The sequence below is a fragment of the Phacochoerus africanus genome, chromosome 16 (assembly GCF_016906955.1).
Source record: "Phacochoerus africanus isolate WHEZ1 chromosome 16, ROS_Pafr_v1, whole genome shotgun sequence".
NCBI lineage: Eukaryota > Metazoa > Chordata > Mammalia > Artiodactyla > Suidae > Phacochoerus > Phacochoerus africanus.
The window spans coordinates 18,623,289-18,648,956 of record NC_062559.1 but is presented as its reverse complement, the minus strand read 5'-3'; the positions used below and the strand labels follow the sequence as shown (position 1 = coordinate 18,648,956).

The following is a 25,668-nucleotide window of genomic DNA, read 5'->3' as shown; positions in this document are numbered from 1 at the left end:
CTTCCCTGGCTTTCCTGTCCAGGCTTCCTGGTGTATAACAGGAGACCTGTCTTCTCTGGTAGAGGTAATGGTGGGCTTTATATTTGGAAAGAAGTGATCAGTTAAGCGGAAATGTTATGCTACCTTATTTACAAGCTTTTGCATTTAAGATTGTGTGATATTGCTTTATATTGATTGTGTGCATTCTTTTTTTTTTTTTGTCTTTTTGTCTTTTTGCTATTTCTTGGGCAGCTCCCGTGGCATATGGAGGTTCCCAGGCTAGGGATCCAATCGGAGCTGTAGCCACCGGCCTACGCCAGAGCCACAGCAATGCAGGATCCGAGCCGCGTTTGCAACCTACACCACAGCTCACAGCAACGCCGGATCGTTAACCCACTAAGCAAGGGCAGGGACCGAACCCGCAGCCTCATGGTTCCTAGTTGGATTCGTTAACCATTGAATCATGATGGGAACTCCTGATTGTGTGCATTCTTAAAGAGCAGTGGATTTTGTATCCAAGGTGATTAGACCTGGATATTGGGATTTTCCTAGTTTTACTCTAAAACAGGTCAATTTAGTATATAATCAAGATTGCATTTCACCTCAGTGCAGAAGGGATGGTTTTCATAAGTGGTTTAGGGACAGTGGCCTGTCTGAGGTGAAGTATTAGAGCCCACCCTCATGCAGTACACAAAAATACATTCTGATTGTATTCATGTTCTGAATATAAAAATCAAAACTATAAAATCACTAGAAATAACTAAGTATGGTAATCTTGTAATGTGCAGAGGTAGACGAGATGTAAAGCAAATGAATACTTTTTCGTTGTTACAAAAGAGCCTTAAAAGATTGAGAGATTCAATTACACAAAAACTTGTTAAAAGATACTATAAACAAAATTAAAAGACAGTAGCAGGCTGGAAGAAAGAAATATAATAAATCAATAATTTCTAGGAGTTCCTGTCATGGCACAGCTGAAGCAAATGCAACTAGGAACCATGAGGTTGAGGGTTCAAACCCTGGCCTCGATCAGTGGGTTAAGGATCCAGTGTTGCTGTGAGCTGTGGTGTAGGTGGCAGACTCGGCTCAGATCTGGCATTGCTGTGGCCATGGTGTTAGGCTGGCAGCTGTAGCTCTGATTAGATCCCTAGCCTGGGAACCTCCATATGCCGTGGGCGTGGCCCTCAAAAAGACAAATAAATAAATAAATACTATAACTCTGTGAGAAGACAACACAGTGGATAGAAAAGTGGGTAAGGGATGTGATCAGGCAGTTCCCCAAAGAAAAAATACAAGTGGGCCAATAAAGAACTAGTAAAAATCAGGAAAATGAAAATTAACCTTATACCCATCAGATTGGCATGAATTGAAAAGGTTGAAGAGGGCATGAAGAAATAGACACTTCCAGGGAGTTCCCTGGTGGTCTAATAGTTAGGACTTGGTGCTTTCACTGTTGTGGCCCAGGTTCAATCCCTGGTCTGGGAACTGATATCCTACATCACAGTGTTGCACATCATGGCCAAAAAAAAAGCCCCTCTATACACTATTGTTGAGGGTATACATTTTTGGAGAGCAGTATGGCTCCATAACCATATTGCATTTATGACAGTTTTAAGTGTATATTCCTTCGACTCAAGATATTCTGTTTCTAGAAGTACTTAGACATTTGCATATGAATCTCTGTAAGGGAAGCTTTGCACAGAATTATTTATAATGTTGAAAACACGGTGCAGCCTAATCATTTGTCACCTAATCTCAGACAGCTAGCTTCTTTCTTCGTTTGGGCTAGAAACTAAAGCCTGTGTCTCTGGTTACTGTAAGCTCTGGCATAGTCCCTGGGGTGTAGAGCAAGTATTTGTAACGTGATGAGCACATTGAAGCAGAGATGGCTTCATCACCACAGGTACACACTCCCTCAGCTGATGTTGCCTTCTGAGTATTAAGAGTTCACCTGTGGGAGTTCCCGTCGTGGTTCAGTGGAAGCAAATCTGACCAGCATCCATGAGGATGCAGGTTCAATCCCTGGTCCTACTCAGTGGGTTAAGCATCTGGTGTTGCCATAAGCTGTGGTCTAGGTGGAAGACTTGCTTGAATCCCGCATTGCTGTGGCTGTGGCATAAGCCAGTAGCTAAGGCTCCGATTGGACCCTAGCCTAGGAGCCTCCATATGCCGTGGGTGCAGCCCTAAAAAGACCAAAAAAAAAAAAAAAATTCACCTGTGCATACAGGTTCAGTTTTACATTTGACTAACGCATTTTCCAAGTGGAGTTCCTCTGGGTAATTAGATGACCTAATTCTCTGGGTTATTTTATTAGTAGCAAGTAATTTTTTGGAAAATGAAGTTTGCACATGGAGAACTAGGGGCAAGATTCAGAGAACTACTGTTAAGATCATTTTGGTCAAGGTTGAGGAGCCTCTGCTGTTATATTCGAGATAATAAGAAGTAATGTCTTGTCTCCACATGCTACCCCTGATAAATTCTGATGACTTATTAAAATAAAATTTGGCTTTCTAATATGTTAGTCACTCTTGGGCCATAAATATGTACAAAGAAATCTGACTAAAGAGAAAGAAGAGTTACGCAGCTGTAAGACTTCTTGACAAGATGTTTAGTATTTATCAAACATCAACCAGATGCTCTTTACTCAGAAGTTTAATTTGCATAGGTAATTATTTACAGAAGCCAACAATTGAACCAGACCAGTGCTGTTTGATAGAAACATCATGTGAGGAGTTCCCGTCGTGGCGCAGTGGTTAACGAATCCGACTAGGATCCATGAGGTTGCGGGTTCGGTCCCTGCCCTTGCTCAGTGGGTTAAGGATTCGGCATTGCCGTGAGCTGTGGTGTAGGTTGCAAACGCGGCTCGGATCCTGCGTTGCTGTGGCTCTGGTGTAGGCCGGTGGCTACAGCTCCGATTGGACCCTTAGCCTGGGAACCTCCATATGCCATGGGAGTGGCCCAAGAAATAGCAAAAAGACAAAAAAAAATCATGTGAGCCACAAAATTTACAATTTTTTTTCTTTTCTTTTTTTTTGTCTTTTGTCTTTTGTCTTTTTAGGGCCACATCCGCAGCATATGGAGGTTCCCAGTCTGGGGTCTAATTCGAGCTGTTGCTACCCGCCTGCACCAGAGCCACAGCAACACCAGATCCCAGCCGCGCCAGTGACCTACACCACAGCTCACGGCAATGCCGGATCCTTAACCCACTGAGTGAGGCCAGGGATCGAACTTGAAACCTCAGGGTTTCTAGTCAGATTTGTGTCTGCTGCGCCATGATGGGAACTCCAAAATTTAAAATTTTCTAGTAGCTCATGGGAAAAGTAAAGGACAAGTGAAATTAATTTTAATAATATTTTAGTTTAACCCAGGAGATAAAAAAAAAAAAACAGTTTCAATGTATATCACATATAAAAATTAGTAATTTTACATTCATTTTTGGATACTACCTTTGAAATCCAGGGGATATTTTACATTTAAAGCATGTCTCGGTTTGGATCAGCCTCATTTCAGGTGCTTAATAATTGTGTGTGGCTAGTGACTACTGTGTTGGACAGTGACTAGACTATAAGCTCCAGCAGACAGAAACAGTATTGGTCTTAGCATTGTATCCCCAGCACCTAGCACAGTACCTGGTCTGTAGCAGACATCCAGTAATATTTTTGGCTTAATGAATGAATGAATGAGTGGATAAATACTATCTTTTCATTGACCCAACCTTTAATCCATGCGAGTTATATTTATCTCAAAAATAATTGGCAATAAACTTGTAATGGAATGCCTTCTCTCCTGTACAGCCATTTAGAGAAAAATTACAGAATATACTGTATGTCTTTTCATATTGCCCAAAAGCAGTTTTAAAAAGTGTCTGTTGGCTACAGGTAATAAAGCAAATGACATTATAGAGATTCCTAGTGTTTCTGTCTGTTGACCATAACACCTCTATTTTAATGTTTTTTCTTTAAATTTGTCTTGCTAATTTTTAGAACCACTTATGATTTGAGAAGACCATTGCATAATCCAACCCTGTCCCCAAAATTGTATCTCTCTTAAGCACAATATCAAAGTCCACTGAGAGCTGTACACTGTTTTGATTGTCTCTGTTTGTCACTGTTTACTTTGACCTGAAGTTAAAATCAGTGAAACTTCTAGTATCTGTTATGTATGTCCAACTGTTATAGGTGTTGTGGGTGATACAGGGTAATTGCTTATACATGATTTTAGTCCTTAAGAAACTTACAATTATTTGGAGAAGAAAAACGTTAATGAAATGAGTAGAGAAAAATTAAATTTGTAAATTTTGTTCAGTGTTTTCTGTGTGCCTTAGGCTTGGTGATAGGTGAATACAGTAGTTCCCATTGGGGCTCAGTGGGTTCAAGACCCAGCGTTGTCTCTGTGAGGATGCAGGCTCAATCCTTGGCCTCATTCAGTGGGTTAAGGATCTAGCATTTCCACGAGTTGTGGCTTAGGTTACAGATTTTGATTTGGATATGGTATTGCTGTGGCTGTGGTGTAGGCCTCAGCTGCAGCTCCGATTTGACCCCTACCTAGCCATGGCACAGGTATAGCCATAAAAGGAAGAAAAAAAAGAAAGAAAGGTGAATACAAATATATTCCTCTTCCTTCAGATAGCTTATAGCTTCCTGGGAAGATAAATATATTAACCAATAATCACATTTTAACATAATAGCAAGTATAAATCTGTGAGGCACAGGAATGATATTCCTTCAAACAGATAAGGAAGCTGAGCCTCAGTGAGGGTCAGTGACTTGCTCAAGGTTGCAGTTAGGAAGAACCTGGGGAGTTAACTGGTGGCCTAACGCTTAAGGATCTGGCATTGTCACTGCTGTGGCCCAGGTTTAATCGTTGGCCTGGGAACTTCCACATGCTGCAGGCACAGCCAAAAAATAAAATAAAAAGGGGTTCCTGCTGTAATGCAGCAGGTTACGGATCCAGCATTCTCTGCAGTAGCACAGGCTTGATCCCCAGCCCAGCACAGTTACTAGAGCTGTGGCGTAGGTCGCAACTGCGGCTAAGATCCCTGGCCCGGGAACTTCCATATGCCAAGTGTGTGGCAAAAAAAAAAAAAAAGAACCTGGATTCAAATCTTGATATTTGTAGAAGTTATTGCTCTGTCTTCCATACCACATTTTCTGTGTTTCTAGATTTTTAGGAAGAGAAATTGAGTGCCTCACTTGAGGTAAATCACATCTATTGAGTAAATTTTCTGATTATAGTTTGCCTAATATTTTATTAATTATTTACATAGTTATAGTATAATAGCCTTTTTAATTGAACATCTGTATTTGAGTGGTAGAGTACTGAACTGTAAGGGCTGAAGAATTTTATTGACAAGAAAGAGCTGTGTAGGCCAGACTCAGAGGCATTTCCAACTAGCCACTGAAGGCTAGCTAGGTAGCCCAGGCCAAGGGCTGAGGGAAGGACTCAGCTTTCCTAGCAGAGAGAGAGACTTCAGCAGGCAGGAAGGAGTGTGAGAGATCAGAAAAGGCCCTGCCTTGCTGTTTGAGAACTTTGAGCTGGAGCAGTAAGGAGCAGGAAGGAGAATCAGAGACTCTCAGGACTGACAGGTTGGACATGAGTGATTCAACGATTCACAGTTCTTCATGTGATTTTTAGTTTTTCCAGATCTGTGCATTCTCTTTTCAGTTCCTAGTACCCTAGTAAGTGGCATTTTGAGTTAAAAAAATGAGTATGTGAGGGCTCTGTTAGGCTGGTAGTAAATGTTTACATAACAGATGTATATTAGGTATCCAGCATTGTCATAAAGATTGTTATACTAGGATCGATTCCTAATATATGAAAGTAGATAAGTCTTTAGGATAACAGACAATCATAGTGGCTTATTCCATCCAGTGTGCTATTAAGCATCTTCGATTCTAAAGCTATGTAAGGATTTGTGTAGACTGGTATGAAAATTGTAAGGGTAATAGAAATAATATAAACTTTGGGGTTTTTTTACTCTTAAATAATATTGAAGTAATTTTAAGTGAACTAGTGCACATGATTTAAATTTCAGAAGGCTTTCAAATATAAATTGTAGACATAGCTTTTCTTAGTAAAACTCTGAATAGTATGAAAAATGTTCTTTGAGATAAAATATAGGGATTTCTTTGTTAACTACTATAATGTCTGGAGTGGTATGTAATTTCTAAGCTTTGCTATAACTCTTTGAAAGCCAGTTTTATTTTTAAGTTTATAATTATATATTGTGGAAAAATCATAGATTTGTGTGTATGTATTTTTATTTATACATGACTCATCCACATTTGTGATTATATTTATGTAGTTCTCTAATATTTTCAGTTTACTTTAGTTGACCTGTATTTTTTTTCTCCTCTAAGAAAATAGAAATTTTGTCCTCTTAGGTTTTGGATTATTAACCCCTCCTCCTTCTTTTCTTGAAAATTCCAAGTTATCAGCTATTTTCTTGAGTTTATGATTCTATTTTGCCTCCCTTGGGAAAAATCTTTTTACAGTTATCAAAATCTGAAAATAGACATATGAAATAGAAATGGAGACTAGCTCCTTAAAATTCTAAGTAGTGTGTGAATGTATAAAATAATCTAAGTAAATAAAAAGTACATCCACATTATAAATTTGCCCTGATCCCTTTTAAAGATAAAATGTTTGTTGCCAGATTTTGTTTGTGCTTTTAGTCTGCTGTGCCATCTGTGGAAAACGGTCCTCTTCTCTCCTAGGCCACAGACCTCCACCAGCACGAAGTGGACATCGTTGTGTGGCAGATAATACCAATCTGTATGTGTTTGGAGGTTATAACCCAGATTATGATGAATCAGGAGGGCCAGATAATGAAGACTATCCTCTCTTCAGGGAGCTTTGGAGGTATCATTTTGCTACAGGAGTATGGCATCAGATGGGCACAGACGGCTACATGCCCCGAGAATTGGCATCCATGTCACGTGAGTGCAGGCAGCTCTGAACTTTTGACTTTATGAAATGTCTCAGAAGTCTGGTTCAGTGCCACATGTTCCTTGTTAATAATTTTTAGTAATACTATAATATGATTAAGCCCTATTAATGTAAGACTCTTTACTATGATAAAAGTATAGACTCACTTGTGAGCTGGATAGTCCTGAGTTTGAATTTAGCCATATGCCGTTTACTTGCCAGATGATTTTTAGCTTCTAATTCCTTACCTATAAAATGGGATTAGTAATACCTCAGAAAGCTCAACATAAAGTATCATGTGTATTGCTAGACAAATATATATGCAAAATATCAGAGATCAACAGATGTGGTTTTAATGATGATAATAGCTGTTGAGGAAGGTGCTTCACACATAATATCTGTTTACTCTTCACAACATCCCCATAATCTGGTACTGGAATTATTGCCTTGTGCAAATTAGGAAACTGAGACATTAGAGGAGCCCTAAGGGGCAGTGGCTGTGAGTATAGGCTTTGGAGCCAGACTGCCTGCTATTGAATCCTAGCTTACAAGGTTCTTTTGAGGAAACCTTCAACAAGTTATTTAAACCACTCATCATTTGTTTTCTTTTCTTTTTTTTTCTCTTTTCTTTATTACTCAAATGAATTTATCACATCTGTAGTTGTATAATGATCATAACAATCTGATTTCACACCACTCACCATTTCTGTTTCATCTCTATAAAAATGGAGATGATAATAATAGTTCCTACCTCATAGGGTTGCTGGAAAGATTAATTTAGAGGACTAAAAAACTTTCCTGAGGTCACATGAGAATTTAAACCCCAGCTCTTAGGAGTTCCTGTCATGGCTGAGCAGGTCAAGAACCTGACTAGTATCAGGAGGAGGCGTGTTCGATCCTTGGCCTCGCTCAGTGGGTTAAGGATCCAGCGTTAGCACAAGCCTCAGCATTGGTCAAAGATGTGTCTTGGATCCCCCCGCGCTGCTGTAGCTGTGGCCCTAAAAAGAAAACAAAAAACAAAAAACAAAAAACTCAGCTCTCACTGGCTCCAGAGCTCGTGCTATTGACTCTTATACTATATCTATTGAAGAATTGGTATAAAATGTCATGAAATAATACAGTAGTAGTATTTTCAAAGTATTTGCCAATCAGAGAGAGACGGAAAGGATATGCACGTGTGTGTGATGATAGGAATAGAGTTACCAGCAGGATATTTGTGTATTTTTTATCTGGTAGGGGATTAAGATAAAAGTAACCCGAGTTCCCACTGTGGCACAGTGGATTAAGAACCCAACTACAGCAGTGTGGGTCACTACAGAAGGTATGTGTTCAATCCCCAGCCCAGCATTGGCCTAGGTCACAGCTACAGCTCGAATTCAATCCCTGGCCCAGGGGACTTCATATGCTGTGGATGTGACCATTAAAAAAAAAAAAAAAAAAAAGATGAAAGAAACCATAATTTAAAATGTAGAGATCATTCCCTCTGCAAAACCAGAATGATCCTTATGATTCTTTTACCCCTTCATCCTGAGTCCCACTGGGTCTTTGCAAAGATGATACTTCATTTTACTCTGCTTTGCCAAGTACTTGAACTGTGTTATGCGGCAGTGGTGAAGTGTAGTTCATATCAGTTGGTATTGTATCTACAGTTTCATGAATTCCACAAATATGCATTGACATGTCACAGTTCAAACAGTGAGATCTATGATAAAGTGTGAATTAGACTTTTTTCCTACAAAACTTTATAGTAGTTATATGTCAGTGGTTTGAGCTATCTTCTGAAAGCACTAAAGCAGACATTTTGAGTTTCTCATATTCTGGGTTAAGGTGGGAACACTTTGCAGGTAGCCAGGCCGTAAATGAAATTTATGCTTCTCCTTCCCCAGTTGTGCTGCATGGAAACAACTTGTTGGTGTTTGGAGGTACGGGCATCCCATTTGGTGAGAGCAACGGCAATGATGTCCATGTCTGTAATGTGAAGTATAAGAGATGGGCTTTGCTCAGCTGTCGGGGGAAGAAACCCAGTCGTATATATGGACAGGTACCAGTCTGCGGCCAGTCATGGTGGATGTGTTTTTTCTAATGAGAATAAATCCGTTATGCTACTATGTGATTTTTCAGTTCTGACATGAAATTGTAGTTTATAAATCTGGTTGCTTGCCTTCTCCTTTCCTTTCTTTCCTTTCTTCTTTGTTTCTAATTCAACTTAGGATCAATGATCTAGACCTTGGTGAACGTTTCTTTAAATGTCAAGACCCCACCCACTCCCAGTGAGAGATTGGGCTGCACATGGTCCAGGTTCTGTCATCTTTAGAGTGATATGATGCTTTGAAGTGCTTTCTAACCTAAGTAGTAGAATAGATGATCCATGTACTTGTTTAAGAGACTTTTACATGGATCTGAGCTAAAAGCAGTTAGGTTCTGTTGCTTCAAACCTTAGGTTTGAAAAGTTATATCAAAGAGGTAGGAAGCAACTCATCATACATCACAGACCCTTTGACAGTAATGGGCTAAGCTTAAAACAACCAAGCTTTGGCTTCTTTTTCAACGGGCTGGCATTGGTACTCATAAAAGCTTCTGAACTATGTGTAGAGGCAATACTGGATGACTCTATTCCACCACAGGAGGCATTTAAACTCTAAGAAATGACCATAACAGTAGCCAAACTTACATTGAGAAGAGTCTGGTAGAAAATGTCAAGTTTTCGGAGTTCCCATCGTGGCGCAGTGGTTAACGAATCCGACTAGGAACCATGAGGTTTCGGGTTCGGTCCCTGCCCTTGCTCAGTGGGTTAAGGATCCGGCGTTGCTGTGAGCTGTGGTGTAGGTTGCAGACGTGACTCAGATCCTGCGTTGCTGTGGCTCTGGCGTAGGCCGGTGGCTATAGCTCCGATTGGACCCCTAGCCTGGGAACCTCCATATGCCAAGGGAGCGGCCCAAGAAATAGCAAAAAGACAGAAAAAAAAAAAAAAGAAAATGTCAAGTTTTGAGGACTGCCAACTCTAGACTTCTTGCTTAAGAGGTTCTGGTGTCTCTTTTTCGTATACACTCCTTCTTAATAGCATTTTTCTTCAGACTACTTAAAAAGAGAAGCAGGGAGTTCCCTCATAGCTCAGTGGGTTAAGGATCCAGCCATGTCACTACTGTGGCTCTGGTTATAGCTGTGGTGAGGGTTCAGTCCCTAGCCTGGGAACTTCTGTATGTCACAGGTGCAGCCAAAAAAAAAAAAAAAAAAAAAAGAAAGAAAGAAAGAGAGAGAGAGAAGCAGGTTTCAGTGGAAATGAATGTGTCCTTGATCTGTAAATTTTTTTATTTTCTCAGATCCCTGAAGATCATCTGATGCCCTTTGTCTACCTAGATCCCTAAGTTCTTTCTTGCTTTCCAGTTGAACAAAGTTTACTTTTCTAAAAATAATCTCTGTGTTCTCTAAAATCTTTTGTCCTTTAATGGTTTGATTTTTAGAGGGTTAAAAAGTTCAAGAAAATTTCATAAAACCTGGTTCTGGGGTATCTAAAAAGTTTACATTCTTTGATCGAGTGTTAATGAGGCAGTCTTGTTCACACTTCCTCCTTACCCAGGCCATGGCTATCATCAATGGCTCCCTTTATGTCTTTGGAGGGACAACTGGCTATATTTACAGCACAGACCTGCACAAATTAGATCTCAATACCAGAGAGTGGACACAACTGAAACCAAACAACCTATCCTGTGATCTACCAGAAGAAAGGTGAGATTCTAGGATTAAAGCATACTTACTCCTTCTTGCTAAAATTTTACTCTTTTAAAAATATTGGAGTATGGCGTAAAGAGGACCCTTTGGCCTGGTTAAAATAGCTAACCGGCTGTTAGATCCCTTAAGTTCAGTATTAAAGAAGGGTCTTCTGGTGAGTGAATGATACTTTCCCTCTGAACTATAGAATTTTTAAAATATTCTTCTTCTTACACTTCAGTGTTCCTGTAGTAGGAAAATGGTAACCCTTTAAAAAGAAACTAATGGTAACAATTGTAACTAAATTTCATGTTATAGGTAAAACAATGACTTTCTGGTTACTTTTTGATTTCTCTTCTTAACTTACACATTAGGATTCTTTGGCTCCTTTGCTTCCCACTGTATCCCCAGTACAGGACACAGTGTCTTGTCTATAGTGGTACTCAGTGAATGTTAACTGGATGGATGGATGGATGGATGATAGAGTGGGAGAGAAAGGTCATTTAAGTGCTCTGTTAAACACTCAAACATTACATGATTCCCTTAAGTTGCCTTCTAGTAGCAGTCCTAGATGTTTCACTTTTCGTTCCTAATAGCAATTGCCTCTTCTTAGAATTAAACTCACTGGAAGACTTAAAGAGGTTTTTTTTTTTTTTTTTTTTTCCCACTCTAATTCAAAAGCAAAGATAGTAAACAATTTCTTATTTACTCTGTTTAGACTAATATCTCTTTGTTGTCTTTAAAAAATGACATATGGGTGCCAAAAAAGTCTTAACCTCTATTGTAGTATGTTAGTGGGCTGATTTTGCCGAACTGCTATGAGAGGACTTGGGAGATGGCTTGTTATGGGGAATAATTTTGATGTAATTTACTTTATCAGCACCAGGGCCTTCAGGGAAAGAAGGAAATAGATTAAGTTTTCAAAGCATTTTTCACATGGTTGCCTTTTTTGAATCATTTTGTAGACATATTATAAATTATTTCAGCTTTTAGCTAGACTCTTGGATGAAAGCTCTGGTAGGTGTTTCATATTCACAGTTTTATTATATCATAATTTTTCTGATATCTTTATATCTGTTAAATAAGTGTCGTACTTTGAAAGCCCATAGTCTAAGATTTCTAATTAAATGTAGGCAGATCACTTTGTAAAACTCCATAATAATTTCCCCTCTTATACAGAGTTATCAGAAAAAAAATGATTAAAAATCTAGAAAATACAATAAGCAAAACGAAGGGAAAAAAAGCAAAATCTAAACTCAAGAATAACCAGGGTTGATTATAATCTGTCTGCTCTTATAGAACCGTTTTTTTTTTTTTAGTTAATGACACAAAAAGAAGTTCTCAGTATATTAAACATCCTCTGTGCCTACATCTTATTGGTTGCATTTAATCTGTTTTATATATATTGTATAATTTATTTAACCAACTCACTATTATTAAACTCTTGGGTTATTTCTAATAATTTATTATTATAAATAATGTGCAATAAAAGATCTTTCAGGAGTTCCCGTCATGGCTCAGTGGAAACCAATCCACCTAGGAACCATGAGGTTTTGGGTTTGATCCCTGGCCTCGCTCAGTGGGTTAAGGACCTGGCATTGCCACGAGCTGTGGTATAGGTTGCAGACTTGGCTCGGATCTGCTGTTGCTATGGCTGTGGTGTAGGCCAGCAGCTGTAGCTCCAATTTGACCCCTAGCCTGTGAACCTCCATATGCCAAGGGTGCAGCCCTAAAAACCAAAAATAAAGTCTTTCAGCTAAATCTTAAGTAGATCATTTCCCCCTTAATTATTAATGTATTTTATGATTTCAGATACAGACATGAAATTGCACATGATGGACAGAGGATTTACATCTTGGGAGGTGGTACTTCTTGGACAGCTTATTCCTTAAACAAGGTATGTTTAAAAACAGAGAAAAGAAGAAGGCTAGAGAGAGGCATATTTTATGCTAAGGAAGATAATTCTGTTATTGTAGATATTTTAATTTTCTTTTTTCTTTTTTTTTTGTCTTTTGGGGCCGCACCTCTGGCATATGAAGGTTCCCAGGCTAGGGGTCCATTCGGAGCTGTAGCTGCCAGCCTGCACCACAGCCACAGCAACTTGGGATCTGAGCCCTGTCTTTGACCTACACCACAGCTCACTCATGGCAACGCCGGATCCTTAACCTACTGAGTGAGGCCAGGGATTGATCCCGAAACCTTATGCTTCCTAGTCGGATTTGTGTCTGCTGTGCCACGACAGGAACTCCCTAGATGTTTTAATTTTCAATCAGGTTCTTCATCAACACCTATTTTGTGTTAGATGCTCTTTATAATATAAGGTTGAACTCTGTTCCCCTGATAAGTTTTCCTGTTGAAAACTTTAAATTATCATGCACTGAAAATACTTTATGAAAATTATCCCTTTATGCTAGATGAGAAAAGTCAGTTAAAGGAAGATATAGTAGTTTCAGTGGAGCAGCTACTTCAAATTAGAACCAGAATTCTGAGAATGTCACATCCCCCTTATTCTCAGTGCTGTGTGTCCTAAAGAACAGGCATGATTGGGACTACATATCACTAACTTCAGAAAGCTGACCTCTGGGAGTTCCCATCATGGCCCAGTGGTTAACGAATCTGACTAGGAACAGTGGGGTTGTGGGTTTGGTCCCTTGCCTTGCTCTGTGGGTTAAGGATCCCGCGTTGCCATGAGCTGTGGTGTAGGTTGCAGACATGGCTCGGATCCCACGTTGCTGTGGCTCTGGCGTAGGCCGGCGGCTACGACTCCAATTTGACCCCTAGCCTGGGAACCTCCATATGCCGCGGGAGCGGCCCTAGAAAAGGCAAAAAGACAAAAAAAAAAGAAAAGAAAAGAAAAGAAAGAAAGCTGAGCTCTGAAGGGCTTTTATCCGTCTATCTCTGTGGCATTTCTAAATCCACATGTCTCGGGAAATCTATAGGGCTCAGAGCTGCTGGTATGCTTTGGAACCTTAATGATCTATGTCAAGTTTTGTCAAAACTGTTTTCCCATGTTTTCTTACCAACACTTGCTCTTTCTTTTTTTTTTTTTTTTGTCTTTTTGCCTTTTCTAGGGCTACTCCCTTAGCATACGGAGGTTCCCAGGCTAGGGGTCGAATTGGAGCCGCAGCCACCGGCCTACACCAAACCCACAGCAATGCAGGATCCGAGCCGTGTCTTTGACCTACACCACAGCTCACAGTAACGCTGGATCCCCAACCCACTGAGCAAGGCCAGGGATTGAACCCGCAATCCCGTGGTTCCTAGTCAGATTCGTTAACCACTGCGCCACGACAGGAGCTCCAAACACTTGCTTTTTCTATTATAAAAATGATACATGGGAATTCCTACTGTGGTGCAGTGGGTTAAGGATCTTGCATTGCTGCAGCTGTGGCATAGGTTGCAGCTGCCGCTCGGATTCGGTCCCTGGCCCAGGAACTTCCACATGCTGTGGGGGTGGCCAAAAGAAAAAAATGAAATAAAGTATTTGCTTAATTTTCAATTGCTTCATTTACTATTTTGCTTTTATTAGAATTAGGAAAGATCAGAGAAAAGCAAAGGAAAAGCAGGCTTTCAACCAAGAATATTTTTGTATATGCTATTCTGAAAAATCTAGTTTTCAGGCTTGCTAAAATTATTTGTGTATCTTCTTTTTTTTCTTCTCCAAGATTCATGCATACAACCTTGAAACGAATGCATGGGAGGAAATTGCAACAAAACCCCATGACAAAATAGGTAAATTTAAAATGTTGATTCATTTATCTTTAATAAATGTATTTTGGTTTTACTTGTTCTGAAAGGGAAAAAGTAATTTTATTGTATTATATGACAAGAAAAATATCTTTTGAACTGGTATTAGGAATGACTTGTATTCCTTAGCCCAATTATCCCAAAAGTCTATGCTTAGCAATTGAGTGGAGACTTTTAATAGAAGATTGCTGAATTCTGTGGAAGAGGGGAAATCTGGGTAGAATAACAAGTAGGCACTTGAATCAAGATCTACCCATTTCTTGGTGGGTAAAAGGGCTTGGGAAAGCCACTGAGTAACCCCTGCCTCCCTTTACCTCACTTTGTTTTCCTGATACCTTAACACTGTATCATGATGAAACTTGTAATGGCTTTGTCTTAGTGTGAAATGAGGAAGTATTGGAAGGACTAGTCAATGTTTGCTTAATGCCACAAGGGGATTAAGTTACTCATAGTATATCTTCTGCTGTGTCATATCATCATTATTCCCAGGCTTTCTGTGAAAAATGGAATTTCTGTGTTTATGTGTTTGGCAGGTTTTCCTGCAGCCCGAAGATGTCACAGTTGTGTTCAAATAAAAAATGGTAAGGATTTCAAATAACATGCTGGTTCCATTTTTGTAATTGTACATATGAGAATATTTTATTTCTTCATGACAGCTCCTTAAAAGAGACATAACTATGGGGGGAGGGTCTTTTTCTTGTAGTTTATACTTAAAGGGAAATCTATAAAGTTATGCCTCTTTCAGCAATTTTCATGAAGTAAACCACTGTGATGTTTGGGTTCCCTCGGTTATCAGAAAACTCAAAAATAAGTGATAAATAGGGTTTTTTGGTCTTTTTTAGGGCTGCACCTGGGGCATATGGAAGTTCCCAGGCTAGGGATCGAGTCAGAGCTATAGCTGCCAGCCTACACCACAGCCACAGCAATGCAGGATCCAAGCTGCGTCTTCGATCTACACCACAGCTCATGGCAATGCTGGATCCTTAACCCACTAAGCGAGGCCAGGGATTGAATCTGAGTCCTCATGGATACTAGTTGGGTTTATTAACCACTGAGCCACGATGTGAACTCCCAATAAATAGGTTTTTATTATACCACCTCATCTTGCAGCTCCCCACCTCAACAGATAGCCATAATAAAATCTTTTTTTTTTTTTTTCGTCTTTTTAGGGCTGCACCCATGGCACATGGAAGTTCTCAGTCTAGGGGTCCAATCGTAGCTAGTAGCTGTCAGTCTACACCATAGCCACAGCAACACCAGATCCAAGCTTCATTCATGACCTACACCACAGCTCATGGCAACACTGGATCCTTAACCCACTGAGCGATGCCAGGGATCAAACCCTCATCCTTCTAGATACTAGTCAGATTTGTTCCTTTTGAGCCACGATAGGAACTCTGTCCTAATAGTCTTGAAATCCAATAGAGACCTCAGGAGGTTTTGTATTAAAATTGTAATCACTCCTTCAGGGTGTTATTTCATAAAGTTTATCCTGTTCTCTGTCTGATGCCAACTAGAACTCTTAGCTCATTCTTTGGCTGTCTTACAACACAGGCATTGTTTGGCTTCAGAAAGTAGCTGCAGCTACTTTATCTAAGTATGATAAATGACACCTCTTTGGACAACCTTCTTGTCTTTTAATTTATAGCTTATTTTTTAGTGGATATACCACCTTAAATTGGGTGATGGCGCAGAGGAAGGTGTGTAAATGAGTTGGATAGCCTATGTCCTTTCAGAAGCTTCGTTTAGATTTTACTAGGATTATGCTGCCATCTCTAGTACAGAGATGCTTTTTATTATGTTTCTACTCTTTGGACAAGATTTATAGATCGTAGCATTATTTAGCTTTCCCCTCTAACAATGGATCCATGCTTTTCTTGAATCCTAGCCAAAAAAGTTTCCAGTGTATTTTATAGCTTAAGTATTGGCTTAAACTTGATCTAGACTTGAATTAAGACATGTATTCATTTGATTCTTTGAGTTCAGGCACGCACAAACAGAATTCAGCCATAATTCTAGGCATTCAGTTTGAAGGTTCACATAGCCTTTGTTATATGTTGTCTAGTTAGTTATAACTAACTGATTTTATAAAAACAAAAATAAACAAAATAACAGTAATAAAACATCTTTGATTTGGGAAAGGTTTTGTTCCTGACAAATAATTGATATGGGAGTTCCCATTGCGGCACAGCCGAAACAAATCTGACTAGGAGCCATGAAGTTGCGGGTTCAATCCCTGGCCTCGCTCAGTGGGTTAAGGATCCGGCGTTGCCATGAGCTGTGGTGTAGGTTGCAGACATGGCTCGGATCTGGCGTTGCTGTGACTTCATTGTAGGCTGGCAGCAATAGCTCCAATTAGCCTGAGAACCTCCATATGCCGCAGGTGCGGCCCTAAAAAGACAAAATAATAATAATAATTGGAATGGATCAAATGGAGTGTCCTACTGTTCTCTTTGGGCTGAAGAAAGCTTGGAAGAACCTCTTGTGTGCCCTCAAATTGAGCATTGCAGTGACTGTTTCCTCTTAGGTTAATTGCCTGTGTAGAGGACATTTGTCTCTATGGGTAGATAAGTGTCCTTTTTGGGATGTTATTCAAAAGAGGAGTTTGCAAATGGGTGGTCTGCAGATGTGTTTTGTTTAGCTCATGTATATATTATAGTTTTGTTTTGGGTTTTTTTTTTTTTTTTTTTGGCATGCAGAAGTTCTGGGGCCAGGCATTGAATTCATGCCGCAGCTGGGACTCAAGCCACAGCAGTGACAACACCAGATCCTTAACCTGCTGCACCACTAATGAACTCCTATATTATAGTTTTTTGAAATAGTGGCCAATACTTAAAAATCAAAATTTTCACTTTTCAAAAAATCTGGGTTACCAGCTTCTCTCTTAAAAAACTGGAAGATCTAGGAAGTTCTCTTGTTGTTCAGTGAGTTAAGGATCTGGCATTGCCACAACTGTGGTGCAGGTCAAAACTGTGGTACAAGTTCAGTCCCTGGCCCAGGAACTTCCATGTCCCGCAGATGCGGCCAAAAAGAGAAAAAAAAAAATTTTTTTTTTTTAATTGGAAAATCTGGCAATTGCTGGCAGTTGCTGACCTTAAGTCCTACTTGGTATCGATCAGCTGGAGCTGCAGCACCATCTTCCCCATTAGAGCATATGCACTCTTATTTGTTCCCAGGACCTCCTGTTTATTTTCCCTAAGCTTTCTTGCACATTCACTTTCTATGCATGGCACTGTAGGTATTTGAATTTGAGACCCTGACATTAAGCCTCCTCAGAAGCTTACATCCTTAGTCCTAGCAAAGATCCCGACATAGTGTCCATCTCCAGTGAGGGACAAGACAGCAGCTTGAGCAGCCCATCAGCTGAAGTCCTTTTTGGTATTGGGAGAATCACTGAATTGGTCCCATGTCAACTAGCCGTGCTGTTGCAAGACCTGTTGTCGCTCTGGCTCTTTCCCTTTGTATGATCTTGGCTTTCCCTTTTCCTGATAGATGTGTTTATTTGTGGGGGCTATAATGGAGAAGTGATCCTGGGAGATATCTGGAAGTTGAACCTGCAGACTTTTCAATGGGTAAAGCTCCCGGCTACCATGCCAGAACCAGTTTATTTTCACTGTGCAGCTGTTACACCAGTAAGTTTTCATTTTCATATATCTTTTTTATGTAGTTGCAGATGATAAGGAAATATTTTAGGGATGTTAGCAAGAAAAAAAGATTCTGATATTAGCAAAGCTTGGATCAAGAACGTGTTTTTAAAACCTTTCTCCCAAAGCTAGCATGTCCTCTGAGAAAAGGCAAGGAAAACCATCATAAACAAGCTTAAAAGAGTAGCGTAAATGTGAAAGAAATGCTCCTTGTGACTTTCAGGCCCAGACAGTGATATCAGGGTGTTTCCTGGGAGGGCAGAATGGTTTTACCCCCGTGATGCCATGTTATTAAAGATTCTACTAGTTACTTAAATGCAGAGACTTTTATTTTCATCCTTGTATTCCTGGTATTTGTCACAGTGGATACTTAATATAGTCTTAGTTTAATGTTTGTCGAAGTTGTTGAAGTAAAAACAATCTGTAGTTTCTTCCTTAGTAACTCATTCATTATTTAAACCTTTCTCCATCTCTGTGCTATGTTGGGATCAGTGAGAAATGTTTTGTTTCACCTCATTTCAATTCCTCCCACTGTGAATTTTTTTTTGCTGAATTTTCAACTTAAGTATGTGTTTCTCTCCCATTTGAATTTATCCTGTTTTGACTGCCATTTGTTCATAGGCTGGTTGCATGTACATTCATGGAGGAGTGGTGAACATCCATGAAAATAAACGGACTGGGTCATTATTTAAGATCTGGCTGGTGGTACCTAGCCTGCTGGAACTGGCGTGGGAGAAGCTGCTCGCGGCCTTCCCCAACCTAGCCAACCTCTCCCGAACACAGCTTCTGCACCTCGGACTCACGCAGGGACTCATCGAGCGCTTGAAATGAGGATTTCTGGACTGTTCATTGATACTGGAAATGTTAATTTAAAAGAGACTCCTTTATTTATGGGCAGTGTAGAATGTGCTACAGAGAGGATTGGTTACCCTGATCAAGGCCTTATTCAGAAAATACATCAGATGCCTTTCTGTAAATTGTTTTAAGTTTATGGAATCTCACTTTCCCTTGTGCTTTTTTTTTTTTTTCTTTTTTGCTTCTGTCCCTCCTGCCCCAACACACACATATTCTCTCTTCCTTGATGGAGTTGAAGGAAAGTCTGAAAGTATCTTAATTATCTTATGAATCAAGATAGGATGAAGAAAATTTTAAAGGAACTCTAAACATATGACCATGTCAGCCATTACTCTATAAATTAAAGCAACATCATCAATAAAAACAAAAATTAAAAAAATTAAATCCAGCAACAACAATAAGACGTTAGGGGATAGAACAAGAAGGCTGACCTTGAGAATCTTGCAGATTTTAGGTAAAGCTAGATGCTTAACTTCCTGTTTTCAGAGATACATCTGATTTGAGTAGCTGGATCTAATGGCAGCGGTGGTTGGTATTTTGCTCCCTGGATGCCCATATCTATCCTTTGATTTTGGAGGAAAGTTAAACAGCTAAGCAGCTCTTGACTAGTGATTTCTTTTCTCATCCTTATGGTGCCAGCAGTGGTTAGAGTTGACTTATCAAAAGACTTTATTATGTGTCATAGTTGTGCTGTTTGTTGTTGCTCTTAGAAATTTTGGCACCAAGCACATTTCAAATCAAGAAATTCATGGTGGTCAGAGTTCTTTGTTCTGGGCAGCTTTGAGATTCTCCTATGCTTATTAATGGTTTCAAGTGTCTCTGACTTCATCATGGAGAATTGCAGGCCCTGTGTGGCATAAATGCCCTGGGACATAAAATAGGCTCATGAGAGGCCAGAGAAGAGTAGGGCAGGGAGGGCTTCTGCTCTGAGCTGTGAGCTTTGACTTTTATATTGGCCATTTCCTTTCAGAACTGTTTCTTTTCTAATCCTGGGCCGTGCACCTGCCATATCTCAGGCAATGAGAATTTTGATCGCCGGAAAGCCAGTTGGGCCTTGATTTTTCTCTTAGCTTTTTGCCTGTCTTCTGTCTGCTTTAATGTGCATGGTGCTGTGAGTAATTGCCTAGTAATTGTTTAAAAGGTCTTGGGGGGAAAAGCCACACGTTATTCTTCCTAAAGAACTAAGTATCATTTTAAAAAACCAGCATGAGGAAGGAATGAAACGAGGATCATTCACTTTGATGGTGTGAAATTTTAGTTCTGGCTTGTTTTGTGTTGTTCTAAAAAATAAATGACCCAAATTTTCGCTTGCATTGCCTTCAGGCTGCTATAGTAGTTGAGCAGGTCACTGAGATGGGAGCATTTGGCAGTCCTTAGGTGTATGAAAGGTGCTAGAGGCGTGCAAGAGGGCACAGTGCTGGTCAGCCCGTTGCTTACATTACAACAGGAGACTGGGACGGGAGACTAGGGACATGTTTTTCCTTTAAGTGCCTCATTTGCTTAGCTTTTAAATTTGTTCTCCTTTTTCCTTCATCCCAGAAGGGAATCTCTTAGGCTCATGTGTGGGTTTAAAATCGCCTTTGAGTTATGGCTAAAAACTTAGCATCAGTTCTGGGGGAGAGAAAACTGTGGTCTCTAGACTTGGACTCCTAAGTTCCAGGCCTTATTGTAACCACCCATCCATGTGGGATTAGGTTCATGGTGCCTCTGTTCTGCAGGGTCTTGTAATAACCATTCATCTGTGAATCTGGGTCCTTTTGGGGGAGTGAGGGGGTAGGGGGAAGAGGTAGGAAAAAGAACAGCTCCTCCAGAGCCCCCACCCCCATCTTGCCATGACCAATCGGGCCTTTAACCTCTTACCACGCACTGCTAGGCTTTTTCCAACCAGGAGCTCTCTCCAGAGCAGTCTGAGCAGCTCCATTAGTTCAAAACAAAGCTTTGCTGCCTGACTCCAGTCCAGTCTCTGGGTATTAGGGGGAAGAAACTATCCGTAATGAAACAAGTCACCCAGGGTGGCAAAAGGATCTTTGTCACAGATTTATAGAGGGACCAAAGACTGAATGCTCAGCCTCTGCGCTTATCCTTCCAGAGTCCTTGGGATATGAGCAGGTCTCTAGTTCTGCAACACCAGAGAGCTGAAAGAGAGGCTGGTTCAATTCATACTTGCTAGCATCCTTTTAAAGCATTCTGAAGGTGGTCTTCTTTGAGGCCTGACATCTAAGACCTCATGTGTGATGTTTTCATAAAAGTACATATCCTTGGTCTAAAGTGTCTTCTTTTAATATATCACTAGTGGAAACGAGGAGGTATGATCAGCTCTGAGTACTATAGAACCGCACATAAGCACATGTTCTGGATGCCAAATGAGACTGTGTGTATGATGACTTCTGTAGATGAGTGGACTTTTATATAGAGGGTCACCAGGCATTTTAGTAATCCATAACCAGCGCTCTGAATTCCTGATACTGTTACTTGATTTAGGAGAGTTTATGCCTGCTGCTTCTCTGCCTCTTTGAGGTGTTCCCAGCCATCTTACTGCAGTCCTGTAAGTTTAAGTGCAATATATAGAAACACGTATGGATATATACAGATTATATATAGGGTGTGACTATAAAGCAGGTAGACTACTTTCTTGTATCTGTCTTGGGGAAGCCAGCTCATTACTTTAGAGTCAGATTATACCAAAACTTGAGATGCAATCGGCTGGTTTAGGCCAACTCTTGGCTGGATTTTCAAGTCCAGCATTTCCTTATTCCAGTTCTTAGAGACTTGTTGTTTCTTGGTTTTGTTAGAATTGAAACTTTTCCCCAGTCATCTTTGTACTGTCTCATGGTTGCATATCTTCTTACATTTCTTTGCCTAGGAACAAGGAGGTCTACCTGTAAGGAGTTTCCTAAGAGGAGAATTAAAACCTAATATTTAAAACTCTAAGTTCTCCCATGTATATACTAATTTATCTGTGAACATAATACTTTATTAAGTGAAGTGAATGATGCTTTCTTCACTTAATGTATTTTCCGTATTCTGGAAAAATCTATAAACCAATATAGAGTAGACTAAAACTTTAACTGTTCTTCAGGGGCCAAACTGAAACTCTTTCCGCTGGCAGAATCTTTTTTTTCAGGGCCCTGGTGACATGATGTAAAAATTTGCTCTAAACTATTCATGTCCATTACATAGTTAGATGTAAAATATTATAATGAACATTTACATTTCTAAGCAAAAGGTATATTAACAATGACCTTTGGTTACCCAGAGTAGCCAGAGAAAAGCACAAGTAATTGAAATCCATAGGTAATCAGCGTTTCAACTTTTCTATCAAACGGTTGATTGATTTATAGTTCCTCCTCTCCCTAGCCCTTTCCTACAAGCACCTTCTCAGTGGAGTGGGGCTAATGTGTAGTTAGAAATCGAAAAGCAAGAATCACAGAGGGGCTAGAAACCAGCAAACAAAAGTAGCCCTGTTAGCTGTAGTTGGTCAACGTGATGACAGCTGTTCATGCTGAGTTTAGATGTCACTCTTCTGCTTTGGCACAGTCTCCTGCCCTGAGTTCTAGGCTGTTTTCTCCTGTCACCACCAAAGAACTCTTAGCACATATTGGAAGAAAAAGCTGTGTAAGATGCAGAGGAAACCCCATCATTTGAACACATTTCTGTGGCTCTTGGCAGATACTTGCTTTTCCACTATTCTTAAAGGAGCCTTAGTTTTCCTTAGGCGATACCTTTTCTAGCCATGTAGCTTGGCGTATAGGAAAGGTTGAGTTACCCTCTAAGACTTCGTCGGTCTTCATCCTGTAAAACCAGTTTGTTTTTATGTGGTCTTATAGATGTGCATAAAGTGGCACAGGTGACTGGTCTACCTGCCAGCACTCTGATGTAGCACAAAAAGCCATTTTCCTTATTCTTCATTGTTCTAGCATTGAGCTCCGGGATGGATGAGGGTTTATGGTCCTATGATCATAAGCTTCCAAGACTGGTCACCATTCGCTTAAATTGCTTCAGTTCCCCAAATACCTTGGGCCTCTACAAGTGTTGGGAGGGCCTGAGGTGTGCTTGGGAGGGCTCTGTAACCTGTGTGTGTGCCGCCACAAGGTCATGCCCAGCAGTTTCCCTTCTAAGGTCGTTAGATTGAGTGGAAAGCGACCTCTTCCTTCATCTGGTGTTAAGAAGTTTTGAGTTGTGCATCAAAGTGGTACCATCTTATAAATATAATTTTCAAAGTTTTGTTTTCCCTTTCCAGAAGTTTTTTAAAGGCCCCGCTTAGTCACTGTACAGGGTGAGTCAGAGGCAGTTTCACCAAGCTGTAGTAATTGCTGTTTTACTAGTTGCACATTTAGAATACAAAGGAGGCATCAGAAACACAATGACTTTCTCTAAAGCCACTTCCTTGTACACAGAGTCTGAGCAGGAACAGCGCCAGGCATCTCCCTGTAAAGGCACCTGCCAATGAGGATTTTACTGGAAGAACCTAGGCAAGAAAGGGAAACCTCACTCATATAGTCTCTGAGGGCAAGCCTGGGCTTGGCTCTTGGTACAGGGTAATGCTTAGGCCACACATGATGCTTGCCTTACTTTAAAGCTATTTGCCACAGTCCTGTTAAATAGTGTGGAAGTCCTTTTGCAGTCTGGTGTGCATGCCATATGATAAGGACAGCTTTTCCACCTTACCTGGTTTCCTACAAACAGGTAGGAAATATAGTGAATTTACCCTAAATGTCCAATCTGTATTTATGTACCTTGTCAGTGTTTTGCTGTTGGTTTTCTAAAACAATCTGATCAATAAATCTTATCCAAATCTATTTGATTCAAGGCCACCTTGATTGTCTGATGGTAACTGTGTATGTGAGCTTACCTCTGTGACCTAAGCATCAGTCCCAGCCACCTCCATCACCCACTTTATTGCCCCACCAGGGTCCGATTTTCTTTGTAACGTCTGTGTATCATCTACCTTCTACACCCCCCGCCTGTGGGCACCTACTCCCTGCTCTGCCTGGAACTCCTGGACACACAGTAGCCCCCTCAACACAACGCTGCTCCCTCCAGGACATAGCGAGGAAGTAGCTATGGGGCCAGTCATACTCCTTTTTACTGCCCGCTCCCATCTATTCCCCAAACCACCACTAGACAAGTTTGTATGATGTATCAAGCCTGCTGAAAGGCTGGAGGAGCTACAGGGAACTCAGAGGAAAACTATGATCCTTTACATACAAAGTCATGACTATCTGTATGATTCAAGGGACAAGCCCCCCAAGAGGATATGAGCCCTTCCCCAGGGTCCTTTAGGGATAAAACCACAGTTCCTGGTTCTGGTCTTGGTTTTCCACATGCTTCCTTCTCCAAAAACTCCGCCTTGTGTTGCTTCACTCTGATGAGATCCCTTCTCCCGGGAGTAGTTTTCCTCATGTCTCTTAAGTCTCCAGTAGGTGTGGACACTCCAAGTTTGGTCACTTTTAAGGTCTCCCATCCAGAATTGCACATGTGCCTTTTATTTTTCAGTGTTTCCACTGACAAACCATTGGATAAAATATACCTTCCCAGGAGAGTAATCTTAGATACTATGCTTAAATCCACCAGGAGGAAAAGATACAATGTTTGCCCCTAATGAATTTTATAAGCTTTCCTAGCCTAGCCTACAGTTAACACTTTACATTTATTATGCAAAGAAGCTTTATTTACTTTGGCTTATTTCTCCTGTCTCTCCTGTATATGCCCCTCAGACATACCAGGAATAAGAAACAGACCCTATACCTTTTAGACCAGCCAGAGCTTTGACATGAATTTGTGTTAGTATCTGATTTGGTTCTTAGATAAGGCCCATCTTAGCTTAGTGGGAGGGGCTTCGGTGGCTTAGTTGGTTTGGGTGGGTTCATTCTTCCAATCTGATGAATAAAATTCTAGTTTGTCAACATGCTATTACTAAGCTGCTATAACTGACTAGAACAACCACATTCTCTTACCGTTAATCTTCCACAGTAATGGTTTGAGAGGATAAGACATGGATAAAACCATCCAGTTTCTATACTACCTTCAAATGAAAGGCCCAAGTTCCAGAGCAGCCCTAGACTACATAGAATTTTCCACAGTGATGGACGTGTTCTGGGTTTGCATCGTCCACTATGTCATAGCCTCTAGCCGCTGGCTGCTTAGTACTTCAAATGTGGTTATTGTGACTGAGAAACCAAATTTTAAATTTGAATTAATTTGAATTTATTTAAATGTAAATAGCCACATGTGGCCAGTGGCTGCCTAGACTGCAATACTAGAAAGAGATGCCCTGGAGAGTTGGGAGAGCTGGGCCTGGCTCTTGGCTCAGTCCGTAATAGTTCTGAATGCAATTTGCTTTCCTTTAGGCCTTGGTTTACTCATCTGTCAAATGAGGTGTTTGGCTAGATAATTTCCAAAGTCCCTTTCAGATCTAACATTCTGTCATTATGACCAAAGGCCTGGAACAGAATGGTGAGCATCGTAAATGAACAGGGGCGAGAATGGACTAGAACAGGCCAGCTGCCAGCGCCACCTATGACCCACTGGTTTCCAAGCATGAGGCATTCTTGTTAAAAATACCGATTCCTGGAATTCCCATGTGGCCCAGTGATAATAAACCCGACTAGTACCCACGAGGACGCAAGTTTGATCCCTGACCTCACTCAGTGGGTTAAGGCTGTAGCGTCACTGTGGGGTAGGCCAGCAGCTGCAACTCTGACTGAACCCCTAGCCTGGAACTTCCCATATGCCACAGATGTGGCCCTAAAAAGGAAAAGAAAGAAAGAAAGAAAGGAGCAAAGGGAACCTGGAGGCAGAGGTGTGG

The 25,668-nt window shown here is 40.6% G+C and overlaps 1 protein-coding gene across 2 annotated transcripts in view; it reads left to right on the top strand.

The window, feature by feature from the left end:
- Positions 1-23,659, top strand: part of KLHDC10 (kelch domain containing 10) — a 55,732-nt gene extending 32,073 nt beyond the window's left edge. For both annotated transcript variants that reach the window (XM_047763142.1, XM_047763143.1), the window contains 8 exons: positions 6,696-6,917; positions 8,793-8,947; positions 10,484-10,632; positions 12,427-12,511; positions 14,280-14,346; positions 14,895-14,942; positions 17,854-17,993; positions 18,627-23,659. In XM_047763142.1, the coding sequence (XP_047619098.1) occupies positions 6,696-6,917; positions 8,793-8,947; positions 10,484-10,632; positions 12,427-12,511; positions 14,280-14,346; positions 14,895-14,942; positions 17,854-17,993; positions 18,627-18,836 (1,076 nt within the window). In that variant the 3' untranslated portion in view covers positions 18,837-23,659. The remainder of the gene's footprint in view (positions 1-6,695; positions 6,918-8,792; positions 8,948-10,483; positions 10,633-12,426; positions 12,512-14,279; positions 14,347-14,894; positions 14,943-17,853; positions 17,994-18,626) is intronic.
- The last annotated feature ends 2,009 nt before the right edge of the window (positions 23,660-25,668 follow it).